We start from the raw sequence: 17,145 nt of genomic DNA on the forward strand, positions 1-17,145 counted from the left end.
GGAGGGCTGTGAGGTCTCCCCTCAGTCTCCTTTTCTCCAGGCTGAACAAACCAAGTGACCTCAACCACTCCTTATACGTCTTCCGCTCTAGACCCTCGACCCTTCTCCTTTCCCCCTCACACTACGAATACCCCTGTGTTGCTTCACAAGCAAGCCCAAACCCTTGCTGCTGCCTGGCTGCAGATAGTACCATTGGGCATCAGTTGGTATTTTCCAGACAATGCCATCTTCCCTCCACTAGATTTCCTTTTAGCACTTGGGCATATTTTTCCAGTCGGAATTCGCTGCTTATCAGTGTTGCTGAGATTATACTGCAACTGATGTTGAGTCTGTCATTGATCTAATACCACAGCTACAAATCTGAGTGTTGAAATGTTGGCAGCTTTCTGCTGCAGTGGGTGTATCTTGAGAGTCTCTAGACTTGCTGAAGTCACACTGCAGATATACTTCGCGTCACTGAATGTCTCTGTACCCTCAGTGACTGCAACCTTTCTTTCTTCTGGAAGGTGCAGCAGAGAAACACAAAGTGGCTTTGTTATTCATGCCTGTTTCATGACTTTTTTCCCCTGTGGGTAGTTTTATTCTGACTGCCTATGGACAAAAACCTTACACGTTGCATTGTAGTTGCATTCAGGTATCAGTTAATTGGTCAGACAGGAACCTGCTAGCCAAATAAATAGGAGAGCAAAGCAAAGTTCTCTCATTTCCTGGATTATTATTTTTTTTTTAACAGCAAACTAGGTAAAGAGGAACAGCTCTAAAAGTGGCTCCAGTGAGAGAAAAACTACAGTGGGAGCAGAGCTTGTGTAAGTTATCAGTGAACCTACACAAAGCTGTTGGCAGCTACCGTCTTGGTGGTCCCACTACATGTAAAGCCTCTTATTTTGTCTTGGTTTCCATGTTTCACACCCAGTTCTGCTGTGTTTTCTTTCTCAATTTGCCACTCTTCCCCTTCCCAAGTTCCTTTGGTGTACCCTTTGTACTTGGCCTGCACTAGTGGCAGTGGCTACTTTGATCCTGTTGCTGGTCAGTTTGTTTGTCCTACCTGTTTAAGTGGATATCTATAGCATCAGATCCGTTTATCTCTGCAGTCTCCCCTGTAATCCAGAAGCATCTGTCTCGCAGCTAATTCTGTCTTACTCCAAATTCAGTTCTTATCTTAGTAACTTAAGTATCTCTTTTCTCCTACTTCTTCTGAGTAAAATAAAACCAGCCACAGAGGAACTTCACTACCTTCTCATTTTATCTAGGCTCCTAATTATGCAAAGCAGCAATGTGCAGCTATAACATGCATGCTCTTTCTTGTCTATCACTTTTTAATAATTTTTCTCAAAAGACAATAGAAAAAGTATTTTCTAATCTTTACCCTCTGGTCAGCTATTATTTTCAGTGCCTCTACACCTATGCAATAAGGTGATTTCTGGAAATTTGTTTTTCTTAAGTGTCTAAGTCCCTTATCCTCTTTGTCTAGTATTAATAGTAACCGCAAGCTTTAGACTCTTCTTGAATGCACTTTCTTCCTTGCTGCAGATCTCGTTAGTTGAGTGGTTTCAGCTATATCTCACATCCTGCACATATGGGTAACATCACAGGACACTGCCACACTCCTAAAGCTACCTTGGCTTTGTATTAAGGCAGCATTTGGGCCATGTATGCACAGACTGGCTCCGTGGAACACCCTCCAAAGTGCTTCCTTCCTCGTGCCAGCACTTTCCCTCTTTGTTCCTTGTGAAGGTAAACTCATACTGGGATGGAAGACAAACACTTTGTAGAGGAGTTTCATCTTTTGGCCTCTTTTAGAGCACCAACCTCTCTTACTCAGAGGCGGTCAGGCACAGAAAAAAACAGGAGTGCCCACTGCTCCCCCACGCCTTCCATACAGGCACACCAAGTAATAGAAAGAAGGAACTACAAAAAAGGCTAAATTCACTTTCTGATACTCACTATTTCCTCCTGGTCTTCCCATTCCACTTCTGAGAGATCTACACTGTTGTAGTTTGGCTTAGGCTTCAGTTTCTTTCCTTCCTTATACTGGTGTTTATTGAAAAAAATAAAAGAAAAAGAAAGAAAAAATACCCAAATAAGTGGCTAGATAACTTTGTAAACTAACCCTTTAAGAATTGGCTGAAAAATAGGGGTGTCTCATTTATTCTCTGACTAGGAAGGCAGCATTTGTGCAGGTGCCTTATTGGTCCTATGTCATGTATTTCTTTACACAGGCAGTGAGGGGCTAGGAGAGTTCAAATGGGAGAGGTTGATCCAGGAAGAAGGCAGGAACACAGGTAAACTTGCAGGTAAAAGCTATGGCCTCCCACTTCTAAACAGATCAGTACACTACACTTGCCTCCAGAAAATCAGTTTTTTCCCTGCAGCTAAAAGTATAATCCCGTTAACATTATAACACCAGCAGGAGATCCTTCCTGACAGGAGTTAGGCTTTGACTCCACTGAGGGTAGACTTTTCACCTAGAGCTAGCTGACAAAAGAGAGCTATTTTACTGTAATCTTCCAGGTGAGGGAAAAGGTGTGAAGCAGACCAAGAGAGGCCAAGTTAAGGTGGAAGGATAAAGCATAGCCCTTGCCTAGCTTTGCCTTGCCCTGTCCCTTCTCTTCACGTAACAAAGAAACTCCCTGTGCCAGTGGTCTCCCTTTGCAAAGCTGCCTTTTTTAAGACAGCTGCTGTGAAGCCCTGTGGTGGCACTTTCTCTTGCTGGTGACCACACTAATGCTCAGAGCTGTGTGCAGGTGGATTGTTGCTGAGTAGCACGTGTAGGAAATGTAAAATCTCTGCGTGCCTGGCTATCTGACTGATGAGGCCAGCTGTGTGTTTGCAAACAGATCGGTGGCCTGGAGCTCCCAGTGGCACCACGAGGGAGAAATACTGTCATAGAATCATAGAATAGATTGGGTTGGAAAAGACCTCCAAGATCATCAAGTCCAACCCCTGATCCACCTCCAATTACTATATCATGGCACTAAGGGCCACGTCCAATCTCTTTTTGAAAACCTCCAGGGATGATGAATCCACCACCTCTCTGGGTAGGCCGTTCCAATGCCTGATTACCCTCTCTGTAAAGAATTTCTTCCTAACATCTAACCTAAACTTCCCCTGGCAGAGCTTGAGCCCATGTCCCCTCGTCCTATTGTTGGTTGCCTGGGAGAAGAGACCAACTCCCACCTGGCTATAACCTCCCTTCAGGTAGTTGAAGAGAGTGATGAGGTCACCTCTAAGCCTTCTCTTCTCCAGACTAAACAACCCCAGCTCCCTCAGCTTCTCCTCACAGGACTTGTGCTCAAGTCCCTTCACCAACCTCGTTGCTCTTCTCTGGACACGCTCCAGCACCTCAATATCCTTCCTGAACTGAGGGGCCCAGAGCTGAACACAATACTCAAGGTGTGGCCTCACCAACGCAGAGTACAGGGGAAGGATCACTTCCCTGTCCTTATGTCCACTCCCTCAAGTCCCAGGAGGTGTTTGCAATCTACTGGTCTCTGAATGGTCTCAGACTCACCATATTACTAAGATTGGTGGTACCTCACCCCACTAGGCTCAGAATCCTAAAATGTCCATATCTGCTGGGTAGTTATTACTGGGTTGCTACTCGTGTTGAATCTCCTCTTAGGAGATGTGCCTGAGCAAGGGGACCTGTTCCTGCAGCCTGGCAGTGAAACCTTGCGTGGGCACAGATACATGTGCACCCACAGTACAGCAAGTGCACATGAATACAGCCCTCACATGCAGTCCTACAGAGAACAGAGAGGCAGGATACCCTATGCTTCATACCCATGTGTGTACGTGGAATTTATTTCTTCGTCCCTCTTGCTCCTGGGTGCCTGTATATCAGAGCCTGGTAGCCTTCACAGCTCAAAAAACCCCCAAATCAGAAAGACCCCTGAAAGTCTCTGTTTTCAAGTCAGCAAAGGTTCTCAGATTCACAGCTGTACATACCAAAGGACGGAGGTCTGGGTGTGAAAGGATGTAGCCGTTGTTGGTGTTCAGAAAGGCGTATCCATGGACACCCAGCTGAAGAAAGAGGCATCAGAATAATTAGTGCTTTAGCTAGAAACATGTATAATGGGTACCACTAATACTCTGGCACCACCGATAGTCAGAAATATTTTCCTTTTGTAGGTATTGACCAGCAGAAAATAGGGTCCATCCCAAACCATTTATCTCCAGATCTCTGACTGCTCTGCCCAAGCAGAGTCACTGTGCTTGGATGCACAAAAGGATGGACAGGTAATTGGTTTTATGTACACCTTCAGAGAGAGATGCCCCCCTACAGTCTGACTGTCGTCCTGGACAATCACCACCCAGAGGCAGACTGAGCTCTCCACAGCAGGCATAGCAGAGCTACTCATAAAAAGTGCAACGATGGGGAATGTTGTAAACAGCCCAGAAACACCAGTGACAGGTCTGTGTGCCCATCACTATGTGTGCAGAGCAGTGAATGAACAAGTGAGTATGAATCTCACAGTCGGCTTCCCTGGAAACCCCGTCGGCCTTCAGAGGAGCTCTGCATTATGTTTCAGTGTTGGCAAGACCAGACCTAGCCTAGGCCAGTTGTACAAGCCTGTAGTCTTAAAATGCTTTTTAAGGAATAGCATAGTCTAACAAGAGCAGACACTGGCTGACCTGATCTGCAAGAGATTTCCGAGAGAGCAATTACTCAGCTCAAGCCCACATATAATACAAATTCCAGCTAAAAATCTGCAGATAGCCTGTGCTTGCCAAAATAAGAGGTGTCTCAAGAAAAACAAGAATGTCTAAGGTTTCTATCTTCAAAAAAATGTTGCAACTTTATTTTCCTATAGAGACAATCCTGGAGGGATAACAGTAGGAAAGTGAGGAGGTGAGTCATTTACAATCCGTCTGTGCATTCAGGGAACGAATTCTGTATTTCACACATCTCGGATCAAAACTTTGGACTGTCTCTATGTAAAGCAGCTTTTTGTAAAGCACACTTGGCTCAGCTCAGCGTGGCAAGAACAAAACCAAGACACTGGATCAGCAAACTTCTTTTTTGCCTATTAAACCTGATATTTCCCAGCCAAGTAAGCACGATCATTAATACACAAGCTCTTGAGGGCTGGAACTCTGGAACTGGTCCTTTTGTAATCTATATTCCAGGGAATTTAAGTTGAGGATCCTGGGTTTCTAAACTGCTTTGGAGTTGGAAGAGCTTCTGGGAAGATGTGTCCTGCCTTTGATGTAAAGAAATTCAAATAATTTTTTCTCCTTCCCTGACGCTGCTTGGAGGAAAGAACTGTGTCCCTTCTAGGGCCAGAAGAAAGATTATTGTGACACCTGGCCTTTGAGTGACATGGAGAGAGGAAGATGAAAAGGTATCAGTCTTATACAGAAAATAAATGTATAAAAATTGAAACTCCTAGACAAGGTTCCCCCAGGCCCAAAGCATCCAGCTTTTGCATGCTGAATGCATGCACCCTGACACTCCTAGTTCTAGGATTGCCTGAAGGATCATTTCCTACATCTTCACGTTAATGGTCTGCTGTGTATCCATGTCTGGAAGCGCCGCAGAAATTCATAGCTTCTGACAGCACTTTCAGTCCTGTGAGCCTTTAGCAATCAGGTTTTGGACAACTGCCTAACTGGTAGTAGTTTTCTGATAGTTATTTAAGAGAAACTGAAAACTTGAAATGATGGCTCAAATTTCCTCGTTTCATGGTGGTCCTTGGTTGTCCATGGTGTGCAGCCTGACTGAACAAAGGGTCACTGCATGGAGTTTACATCAGAAACCAAACTAAACAGTGCATCTCTGGAGGGATTTCCTATGAATGAACATTTTTTTTTTTTTTTAAGATACGTTGAACATAGAGCTAATGGAAAGCTTTTTGACTAACAAGTCTGGGGAGCATATACTCCATCTAGGTACAGAAAAAGTGAGTGAGAGCCAACTTTCTGTGCACTGTCCTGCCAAAAAATCTTCATGCTGATCTGGAGAAACTCTTCTAGGCATGCCAGAATAGTTGGCTCTCCATAATCCATTCAGCCCTCACTTTTTCTTCTAAGAATATTGACAGTGAAACCAATACATTTTTTGCCAGCTGGCATGGCAACTCTTGTCCACTGGGAACTGGATATAAAAGTTTAATTCTTCTAAGATAGGCTGTCATCTCTGAGGGATCTAGGTTGGTGACCATCAAAATGCAAAAGTTCCACAACATTTTGCCAATCTACTGGATCATCCAGGTCTTGTGATCCTGAAGCAGCAAAGAGCTTCTAGTAGTGAATGTCACTTGTGCTGTATAGAAACCACACATCACCACATCCAACATCTCTTCCTTTATGCTCATAGTTTTTCTTACAGGCAGAGAAACGATTTTTCAGTCATGCCCATGAGAGAATGACTAATGACTTTGCTGTGCAAAAGAACAAATTGCATTTTCTGAGTCTTACCTTATACCGTGGAGCAAGTTTTAACAACTCCCTCAGTGGTACATCAGAGCCTACCACACCCAGAAGAATGCCATGGGATCGCTTTAAAACAAAGGAGAATCTATTTTCAGAAGCAAGACCTGGGTAGTTTTCTACCTGAAAGCACATTGTCTCCCTGCTAGTCTCTCATGTATCCTCTCTAGGCTTGTGTGACTATCTTTATTTAAAATCAATTAGCATACTTCAAAAAGTCTAAAGAGGTTGTTCCAGGGTTTGTGGAGAGGAGTATTTCTATACAATACTAGTCAGTACTATTTACTATGATTCAGAAGAAACATAAAATCACTGAAAACAAGTTTTGAGGGCAAACTCCTGGATTCAGTATGTGTAAATAACAATGAGGTCAAGACAATCATGCAACAGAACACGGATTGGTTGAAAACTTGGGTCAACTAAATCAAATACTGAATATAAAATTGTTAACCTAGGAAAAAGGAATTCCCTCCTCCACCATATGGGAAATTGGTTGTTTAATAAGCATTATTAATGTAGCATGATGGAAAAAATGACACACAGACTCCCATTGCACCACTGTGCTAATACAGGCTAAGGCCAGCCCCAGGTGGAGAAGGTAGACAGTTGTTTGTAAGACCTGGATGAATAGTTTATCCCTCATACAGCAAAGGAAAGATACTGTCCACCATTTTTAAAGGATGCTGAGAAACAAGAAATTGTACAGAAAAGAGTGTCTAAAGGGTTTTAAACCCCAGAGGAAATGCCCTTATCAAATACATTTAAATAATTCAGCCTTTTTATCTTATCAAGATAGACAGGTTTGACTTTATGTCAGTGTAGAAGATGCTTTCCAGGAGAATGTACCAAAGGGTATAGGCTTTTTAATCAAGTAGAGGAAGCCATTATGACAGGAACACGAGGCCAGACAAAGCAGAATTTAGACACCAGTTTTTAGTGGAGAGTGAGAAACCACAATGGAGAGATTTGGGGCTGGATGCTTTTCTTCAATGGCACTTTTGCCAAAACAGGTTATTGGGCTCATGAAGGACCCTCTGCGTGAAATGTAAAGGTCTGCAATAAAAGAGATGGACTAGACAAGGTAATGATCTCTTCCAGTCTGAAATTTTAATGTCAATGAACTAGGCACATTTTGAAAATGGAAGGGATAAAACAGAGAGACATGTCATATTTAAGAGGTATTTTAAAGAAATAGCATTCAGAGGACATGACAGGCTATCATTTTGACAGATAAATTATCAGCCATCCGTCCTGCCAGAGGTCTATCGCACTTCTGAATGGCTTTAAAACCCTGCAAAGGTCCACTGCATCCTGTCACCTCTGCTGGCAGGGAGGAGAGCAAAGCCCACATTGCACTCACCGTCTCATTCTTCTTGCTGAAGACTGGCATGGCCACTGTCGTCATGAGCAACAGACTTTGAGCCTGAGATGCAAAGAGCTGCCACAGAGCAATGGAACGTGTGTTAGCAAGTGCAATAACAGAGATAACCCAAATGGAAGGCACTGGAATTCCCAAGGACCCCAGATGTTGATTACAATTAACCACCTCCTTGCCTCCTCCCACACTTCTCCAGAAACAGATGGCAGCACTTTTAAATACTCTGTATCCAAGAGGATGGTGGGGTGGATGCTTGCTCGTGTGGGGTGACGAGGATGGGATGAAAGCCAGTGAAATGTGTTGAAGCAGGAGAAATTGAAGAGTTGCTTTAATGAAGAGACAGGAACCTGTAGAATTGGTGGCACAATTTATACCCACCATGTGTTAGGAGTGTAGACATGAACACTTATGCAACAAGTGTAAAAACCACCAACACAAGGAGCACAGAATGGAGAAAAGCAACACAAATATGAGCAAAACCACAGACAAGGTATTGTCTATATTGCTAACATATGAATACCACAAATGAAAAACACCACAGGCAAATATTTAACAGGGACAAATACACACAAAGCCTGCTTATATATACTTGTTACCCAACCATCTAAGTGTAGGAAAAACAGAGACAAAATCATGATCCAAACAGATACAACAGAGTGAGTTGTCTCTATGAGGGATACAGGACATGCACATGTAATGGGGTAACAGATGCTCCCAGTTCAACAGAAGACAGATGCTCTAAAAACACACATGAAAGGAGGTAAACAGGTAAGACACGTGCAAATGAGTCTCCCAAACATGCCAAGCTATCAAAAGAATCTAATCCTTTGTTGTCAGTAACATCCCCCCCTTTTATCTCTCATTTGGCCAAGTAAGTAGCAAGGCAAGAAACGACCTCCTGTCTTCATTACAATATGTACTAAGAGCCATAAAGGAGCCAGTCAATAATCAGTCACTTGATGGGGATTTGAGCCTCATATCTTGAGTTACTATTCTGATGATTTTTTGTGGAAAATTCCCATTCACAGCAATGCTCACTAACACGCAGCAAGTAAACTTCCCTGGCACTTACTGGACATATGGAAAAAGAGATCAGGTGAACTAAGCTACTGCACAACACAGACACCCCTACCTACTCTGAACCAGCAGCGCAGCACAGCTCCCCAGTACATCCAGCATTTCCTCTCCTCTTCTTGCCAGTGCAAGAGGACTCTCTCAGTGCTGTGTGTCCCCCCCCCAAAGATGTACAGGCCAGCTGTGGCTGTGAACACTGGCACTGACACACCAACTGGCACAAGGGAAACAGCACACTCACAAAACACAGGGGTGCAGTTACCTCCTCAGACTGTGGCAGCTAGTGAGAGACATGGATGAACACATAAATGAATACATGAATGGAGGAATGCATCAAAGATGGGAGAGGCTGGGACAGAGGAAGAGAATGGCAAGCCAAGACACAAGGCAAGAAAAGAGGTGCAGCAAAAAAACGTGCAGCAAACAAATCTCTGTGGCTGCCTTGGGAAGTGTGACCCCATACAGCAGTGCCAGAGGTGGCAAGCCCGCTGACAAAATAAACTTGCTGGGTAATTAGTAGCATCTCTGGAGGTTTTGCCTAGTACATTCAAGTACCATGTCCCAGCTCTCACCTCGCAGGAAAGACATCTCCATTTCACTCTCCCAGAGTTAATGTGACATGGCTGCAGCCTCAGTGGTCAGACACAGTGCAAAAGTGGGAAATGGTCCCTTCCTACAAGAGTCTCCCAATTATAACATTTGTACACCACGATGGCGCAAGCCTGGCAACCTTGGAGGTATTTCCTGGGGTTCATGTGGTCTTGACTCTGAGCACAGCATTGAGTACCACCATATGTAACCTGGACTTCCATGTTTCCTGCTACAAACCTAAGCACACTATCCCTAGTTTTACTCCAGCTCAAAGAGCTCATGTTTCTCACTGTAGATCTTAAACCTGAAAACTGTGTGTGTTCCCCAGGGCTGTGGCAGACACCCTAAAGCTGCTGTTGTCCAGACTGGAGCCTGCAAATTCAGTCCCACAGTGGGACTGTGTACAGAAACATTCTCAATGTTTCTAGAAGATTCTTCTCCTCAGATAGAATAAATAGTCCTGAAACCTTAGGTTCGTTTCTGGAAGAGGGAAACCTGACTTCAGATCATCTCTAGCTGTCCAGAAGTCAGGCACTTCTCTGAGGTGAAGAATCCAATGTGGGAAAAAAACTCCCTCCCACATAGAGGGCACAGAGAGCCACAAAAGAAAAACTGTAATTTTCTCTTTCAGCAGCGTAAAAAGGGGTGGAGATGGAGACTGAGGAACATCATCTGTTTGGTGAAGTGCACAGGAAGGTTCCTTCAGTGTCATCTATGCCTTTGTCCTTCCCTTCACTCCTCTGAATCTCAGAGCTGCCTTAGCAACACCACATGATGACAGCACCTGCTCGTGGTCCAAATGTCTTCCAACAGGGCAGGCCTAAGGCAAAGCAAGGGGCTTTGGGAGTGCTGATTGTCTGGTCCTTTGTGATGTGTCCTTGCCCCTCAGGGCTGGGGACAGGACCACTGTGGTGACAGGCCTTGCTAGAGCAAGGAACACAAGAGCAAGCCTGCTTCCCCAGTGGAAATCTGTACCTTTGGGAGGCAAGCAATATGCAGTTGGCTCCTGGTCTGGAGGAAATTAGTCTCTGTGACCTGTACCCTGAGCCACGGATAATCTTTCCTGTGAATAATCCTTTAGAAGGTAACCTGCTTTCACAGAAGCACTACTTAAGTGACGTTGTGCCTGTGTGATTAGCCCTGGGCGATTGGGTCACTGCAGATTCTGATCTGAGACCGCATACACACCTCAGCTCCGGGACCGAGTAGAAAAGAAATATTGTCTGTATCAGCAGAGCCAGGGACCAGTAATTTCTATCCATCAGCCAGCTCCCAGTATTACATAAATTTCAGAGCTTTATTTAGATTCTGATACACATAAGATATTTAGATGGGAAGCAGGGATAAGTTATATGGCTAACATACTAGCTGTGTGCCTAAGACCTCTGCCACTTTGGCCCACAGGCCCTGCTGTTTGCCGACCAAAGGCTCGTGCTGTAGGTGCTTACCGCGCTGTCCATGTAGGCCTCAGTCCAGATAATGTCGTGGTCGTGGTTGATGACCATGGGGCGGCTGAGCACGTGCAGGTACTCCATCACGTTCTCCTGGACATCCGCCAGCGTGGAGATCTGAGTGTAGTAGCCTTTGTGGAGAAACAGGGGTTTGAGTCACTCTGCCAACGCATCTTCCGTATTTTTACATGAGCGCCTGTGCAAAGCTAGAAAACTAGATGTCAGACACTCTATCTACCCAGTTTACAAAAGCCTTGACGTGCCTTGTATTCACAAGCTTCTGTGGGCACACGTTTCTGTGGAAATCTAGTTTTGAAGCACAGACTCTGTTCTCTCAAAATACTGAAGCAATGCTCAAGGCCAGAGTCTTGATATAACCAGATTTATGCAAAGCAAATACACAACATTGCATTGGGTCTTGGGCAAAACCTTCCACTACTGAGGCTGCCTTTGGTCCTGAAGGCCAAACATATGCAGACAAAGTATTTCACCAGCCTACCTGCTTACCCTGAGCTATTTTATATTAAGATCAAACTCCCACCTTTGCTTCCAGATTTTTTTCCAGCACTCTTCAGTCTGCCTAGCTTTACATCCAAGGATGGCGACTACTTCCATCTACCCCTTGGAAGCAAAAGATAAAAGAGCAAGTAACCTATTTCCAAGGCTTTGTCCCTGCAGATGGACCTATAACAGTCTAACGCTACAACAAGGAGTATAGGAGAAGAATATATTCAAGTTATTAGAAGGTCCTCAACACTAGCTACTTAACTAGTTAGAGATGCTAACATAGTGTAATGTCATGAGGACCCTTGTCCTGCTTCTCACCACATGGTTTGGTTGTACTTGGTATAAGATGGAATACATCAGATAGATGGAAAACTTTCCTATCACTAGGGAAACACTGTCACGTGAAAGGGCTTGTATTCTGATAAGCTTTGGGATTTGGAAACAGACTTAGTGTGCTTGAAAACAAGGACCATAAGAGCTATACAATGTGCTGAAACAGAAAAACCAAAATCAGGGAGCCCTCTACAGAGCTCAAGTGTGGTAAATAAGAATCCAAGTGCAAAGAGCATATTTTTTTTATCTGGTTATTCAGAAGAATCCCGTTCTCACATTTTATGATGGACCAACAGCACTACAAATTCCCTGTCACTAATCTCATCACTGGGAATACAATCTGAAATCCAGGATTTTGTTTCATTTAACAAAACCTAAAAATACTATGTGTAATTCAAAGTGCTAATAGGTGAATGTTTGAGCCTTGAAAATCCCCAGCTCACAGACATTCTGCAGGTCAGGAACTCATCTGTCAATGATTTTCAGTAGAAATGCCTCCATGCATTTCATAGTCTGCTGGAACCACTGCTCAGACTGGAAAACAGCTGATGTACCCAGCCCCCAGCTCCAGTCTTCCTTTTCCTGCTTAAGCAGGACACTGATGTAGCAAACACTGTTGTCTCCAGGCACACTGAGGCCAGGTCAAGCCCAAACACAGAAAACTTGTCCCCCCTCTTTCTTCCTTCAGCCTTGTAGACTCTGATAGGACTAAACTGACTTTTTAACTGGCCCCTAATGGATAGAGGTGACTCACCTACTGTGAATGGATTTTCCTATTCATGTCATTTAATGCCAGTTAGAGAGAAAATTGGGTTTGGGGTGGGATTAACAAGCTATTCTGGTGCCTCAGTGAAAACCACTGACACACAAAGAATTTGGCCAGGATACAGGGGTTAACCCACAGACCTCATGAAAAATACTGTAAAATCTTTAAAGAGGTGATGTTTGTTTTACATCTCAGCCAAAAGATGTCGGGCTCTCTGACAGAGCTGTAGACAGATTGTCAAAAGCCAGCAACTGGGGCACAATAAGCACAGGGACTTAGGTGGACTACAGCCAGCATGAATCTCGGTCATAGTGTCCCTTGGCACCGTGACAGGAAAATGCAGTGGCTCAGCATGGAGGACTGGTGTTAGCTGGACACAGACACGCTTCACATGGACTAGCAGGGTCTGATTTTTCCTTATGTTGTCTTCCAAGCAAGGGCTCCTGGGCCCCAGCTGTAGTGGGTGAGCCTTAGCAGGGTCCAGGGCCCTGTGGCTGCAGTCCACATGTGACGTGTGTGATGGGGATTGGGGAGCTGTTCCCACACAGCACCTTTGTTGTTGCAGGCAATCCATTTCACCTGGGGGGCAAAAGTGACCTCCCGTCCGATGAGGTAAGTGAAAACCCGGACCTGGGAACAAGAACACGAAGATAGAAGAATTAGTCTGTAATGTGCTACCAAATCCTGAGGTTTGGCATCCTGTTACACACTGGTGTGAGTGCCTGTTTGTGGTGCAAAGCAATAGCTCTGCTTTCACACAGAGACGGGAGCCTCTTGCGCCATTTGTTTTGCATTTTGCGGGTTGGAACTTAATTTCCGATTACAACGAGCCCAGAAAGCCAAGTAGCACCCAGCATCATCTGAATAACAAGGCAGAAGTGCAAATTCTGCTTGATTTTATGATAGCAGCTCTGCCAGGCACTCAGCAACCACATGCAGAGAGGTTTATAGCTCACAGGAATCCTTTACCCAAGGGAACAGCTGGCTGCATGAATCATTTAGAGAAAGCTTTACCATTTCTCTTGTGTTTGACCACCAAAAAAAGAGTCAATCCTGAAATAAACTGCTTTAACAGCCCCTTGCTCTGGTCTCTCAGTAGGCTTCTCTCTCCCTTTGTGCATTGCTGCTAGCTGGGAAGAGGTAAACAAATAAATCAGGAGGGTTTAGGATGAGCCGTGGTCTATTCCGCTTTCACAGTCAGCTCTGCTAGTACAAGACTCTAATTACAGACCTCAGAGTAAACAGGACTGGAGGGCACCTAGGGAGCTTTTCTGGGCCATTCCCTGCCCAACATAAGAACTGCTAATAGCCAAACCTTTCCCAAACAGGACCAATTATAAACAGTCCTGCACAGGATTAAAACTATTTTCAAAAAAGCGTTTTGGTGGGGTTTTTTTTTTTAAATTTTTAAGTATTCAACTCAGTCTTTATAATGTTATCAGGAGAACACTTTGGTTGTCCATACCTTTAGAAAATGAAATGTATGAAAAAAACCTCTTTACTGATCTACAGATATCCATTTGTAATCCTACCACCTTGAAAACCTCCGCAGCAGGCTCCTACCTGGCTGCTTTGTTTTGTGTTTACAGCCAGGTGCTCACGGGTATACAGGTTTTGGAGGATGTGAATGCTCAGCTCTGCCTGATATCCTGACTTGTGCTCTTCTATTCCCACCATAGCAGGATAGCACCTTTCCTCTCCCTCTCTACTTATCACTTCCCAGACAAACCTTCCGATCTGGCCAGTTGTATTTTTCAAACACGGATTCATAGTCCTCCACTGCTCCGTCGGTGATCAGCATGATGGCTTGGTTACACAAGCCTCCTTGACCAGCTTCTCTGAACTACAAACAGAGAGGAAGAGCATTAGTTATCCCAGCTCAGGCTGCTTCTGTGTAATTGCACTCTATTTATTTATTCACGGTGGGCCAGATCCTGCCTTCCTCTTGCAAACCTCACACTCAGAAAGAGCTCCGCTTAAATAACGGCTGTGTTCGCACACTGCATATAATTTTTTTATTTATACAGCCCTGCCTAGCACATGTAGACATGGGAGGCTTTACAGAAGTAAAATAATGAGGGGAAAATAAGCGTTGTGGAGGAAGGGTGCGATTCCCTGCTGCTTCACATCTTGCACAGTCGCATTCGTTTATGCAAAACAATTATGGATGGACCATAAACACTGCAATTCTGATTTGACAGCAGTAACTGTCACTTTTTATGGCAGAAAATGTGAGAGGAGTAGGAAATCAAACTCATTATTTCAGGGTAAATACATCAATCTGCCAAAGAATAGCAGAGAAAGGCAGGAGCACATGAAAAAAAGGACGCTACTGCCACCAGAGCTGAGAAAGGTTGTGGATGGGCCAGATAGAGAGTCCATACACTGTAGTGACAGATGACCCATTATCTGTGCATAAGTGATATTTAAGGCAGAGCAGAAGTACACTGGGACTCTGGTACAAACCTTGATGTGCTCCCAAGGGCACCTGGAGAGGTGTTGAACAGATGTGCTCTTGCGGGCAAGCCCTTCCTCTTTTTCAGCCAAGAAAAACCAGCCATGGAGCACTGCTTATCTCCTGCTTCTGCATGCAGAGCCATTTGCCTCTCATGCCCTCAGGTACCCAGATCTAAAGAGCTAAATGCCTTATCCAGCACCAACACAGGTGTTAACAGCCACCGGTGGAGGTAGTGGAGGACATCCAAGGTACAAAACCAAGCAGCCACTTTCCTGAGGCTCCCAGCTCAGTGGCACTATGTGCTTCTCCTTTTTCTGCATTTCACCACTTCTGTGCTCTGAGCAAGGAAAAGTCCAATCAACAGAGGAAGATACAGAAACTGATGCAGAGTAAAAAAAATACAGAAAGAGGGAGAGATGACAACTCTGCACAAGAGATTAATGAGAGGCAATGGCATGAGATGGAGAGTATACAGGAGACTAACTGAAGGGTGAGTAAGGTTATATCAAACAGCAGCAATTTTAAATTGGAGAGGATAGTTATATCTTACAAATGAGGAAAAAGATATCCAAGTGGCAAGATTAATAGCATAAAAAAAGGAAAGCAAGCATTGGATGGGAAAACAAAAGCTCAGAGTGCGAACTGGGACTTTTTGGGTCTTTTAGGTTTCAGTTCACAACTCCCCTCTGTTTTGGTCATGCTATGTTATGACAGACAAATGTTTTTACCAACATGAATAGTACTGTAGTTCCACTGCAGATCAACATCATGTCCATCAATGCCTGCAAGCCAACGCCAAGTCCAGATTTCCCCAGTAATTTCACCGCAGTTACCTCTGTGATTGTCTCTTATTATGAAATTACCAGGTTCAGTGCTAACATCACCATAACATCACCTTCTGCCACCTTCTCTTTTGTGTCATCACAGCAGCACATTCAGAGGGGAGACAGACAGCACCTCTGCTGCTGTGGTCACTCCAACACAGCTCTGGGGATCTCCCATGTTCTTCTCTACAGAGTCCCCAAGGTCTGCCATTTCCAGTTGTCCAAAAAGCTGCTATACTTTGTAACATGGAAAAAAACCCATCAGTGTAACTTGATTGCAGGGTAATTTGAGCTTCAGGAGGGGTCAGAGCTCAACAGGGAGACTCAGGGCAAAGGCTGAGGGTGTGCAACTGGGACAAGCACAGGATGCCCTTAAGTGAAAACTGAGGGAGAAAAGGAGGTGACAGCCACATGGGATTCTGCTGCAGACCATCAGGTACAAAAAAGACAAAGAGCCTCAAGTGAGCTATTTCTAGGACAGAGATCAACTGCATGCAGATTAGCAGAGGACAGACAGTGTGAGCGTCCATCAGGGAGGCATGGGGCTAGGTGGTGCAGGAGGTGCTGTCAGAATGAGGCTCAGATCACAGATATGCAAACCTTATAGTTACAAAAGCAGCTTAGTCCAAAATGTTGCAATCTGCAATGTTTGTTTAGATTATTATTAAATTAACGCTTAATTAAGGTCACCCACCATTTCATCAAACTACTTAAGACATCTCTTCATGAAGCTTGCTTCGGATTTCATAATACTGAGATACTGAGAAATTAGATGCTGCATCAGAACTAGCAATCTCCTAATTACAGGAGTAGATGATATTTTCAACAGGGAAAATGAGATCATCAGTGTCATAGAAATAGAGATTAAAAAGACAGATTTAGAAAACAAATGAACAAGGAGGTAATCCTTGGGTTTTAGGTCCTTTTGTGACTGGTTGCAGCTGTAGCAAATGATCTGACAGCATTCACATCAAGCTCTCAGCATAATTCCCTCCTCTGACTGAAGTCTCAGGAGCATGAAAGAAGGGGAGATGAGGAATAATATGTCCACAGAATAGATGTCTAAAGAAATGTGGGCTAGAGCTGGATCAGAGAAAAAAGCACAGAGCTACATGTTCTCCTATAGAACTTTGGTCACGTTGCCAGGACTAACAGGCATGATCTAATTAATTCAGGGTCACAGTCTCCTGTACTCCCTTGTTTGCTCATTGCCATTTGCTTTGCAGTTATAACCTGGTACAGAGTTACTAGCTAAGCAATAGAAACCATCACCATCGCTCAGAGATGTGCAGGCACACGTGCTGATTATGTACACATCTGGCCAGAGGACT

General features: G+C 44.3%; 1 protein-coding gene across 1 annotated transcript in view; it reads right to left on the reverse strand.

Moving 5' to 3' along the window:
- The window catches only part of CACNA2D4 (calcium voltage-gated channel auxiliary subunit alpha2delta 4), a 130,575-nt gene that overhangs the window by 86,316 nt on the left and 27,114 nt on the right, over nucleotides 1-17,145 (reverse strand). The window contains exons 11-18 of the mRNA XM_017804608.1: nucleotides 14,262-14,375; nucleotides 13,084-13,162; nucleotides 10,924-11,057; nucleotides 9,147-9,164; nucleotides 7,793-7,870; nucleotides 6,421-6,501; nucleotides 3,949-4,023; nucleotides 1,945-2,031 (exon numbers count right to left, since the gene is read on the reverse strand). Of these exons, the coding sequence (XP_017660097.1) occupies nucleotides 1,945-2,031; nucleotides 3,949-4,023; nucleotides 6,421-6,501; nucleotides 7,793-7,870; nucleotides 9,147-9,164; nucleotides 10,924-11,057; nucleotides 13,084-13,162; nucleotides 14,262-14,375 (666 nt within the window). The remainder of the gene's footprint in view (nucleotides 1-1,944; nucleotides 2,032-3,948; nucleotides 4,024-6,420; nucleotides 6,502-7,792; nucleotides 7,871-9,146; nucleotides 9,165-10,923; nucleotides 11,058-13,083; nucleotides 13,163-14,261; nucleotides 14,376-17,145) is intronic.

This window comes from Lepidothrix coronata, unplaced genomic scaffold, assembly GCF_001604755.1.
Source record: "Lepidothrix coronata isolate B3197 unplaced genomic scaffold, Lepidothrix_coronata-1.0 Scaffold10, whole genome shotgun sequence".
Taxonomy (NCBI): Eukaryota; Metazoa; Chordata; class Aves; order Passeriformes; family Pipridae; genus Lepidothrix; species Lepidothrix coronata.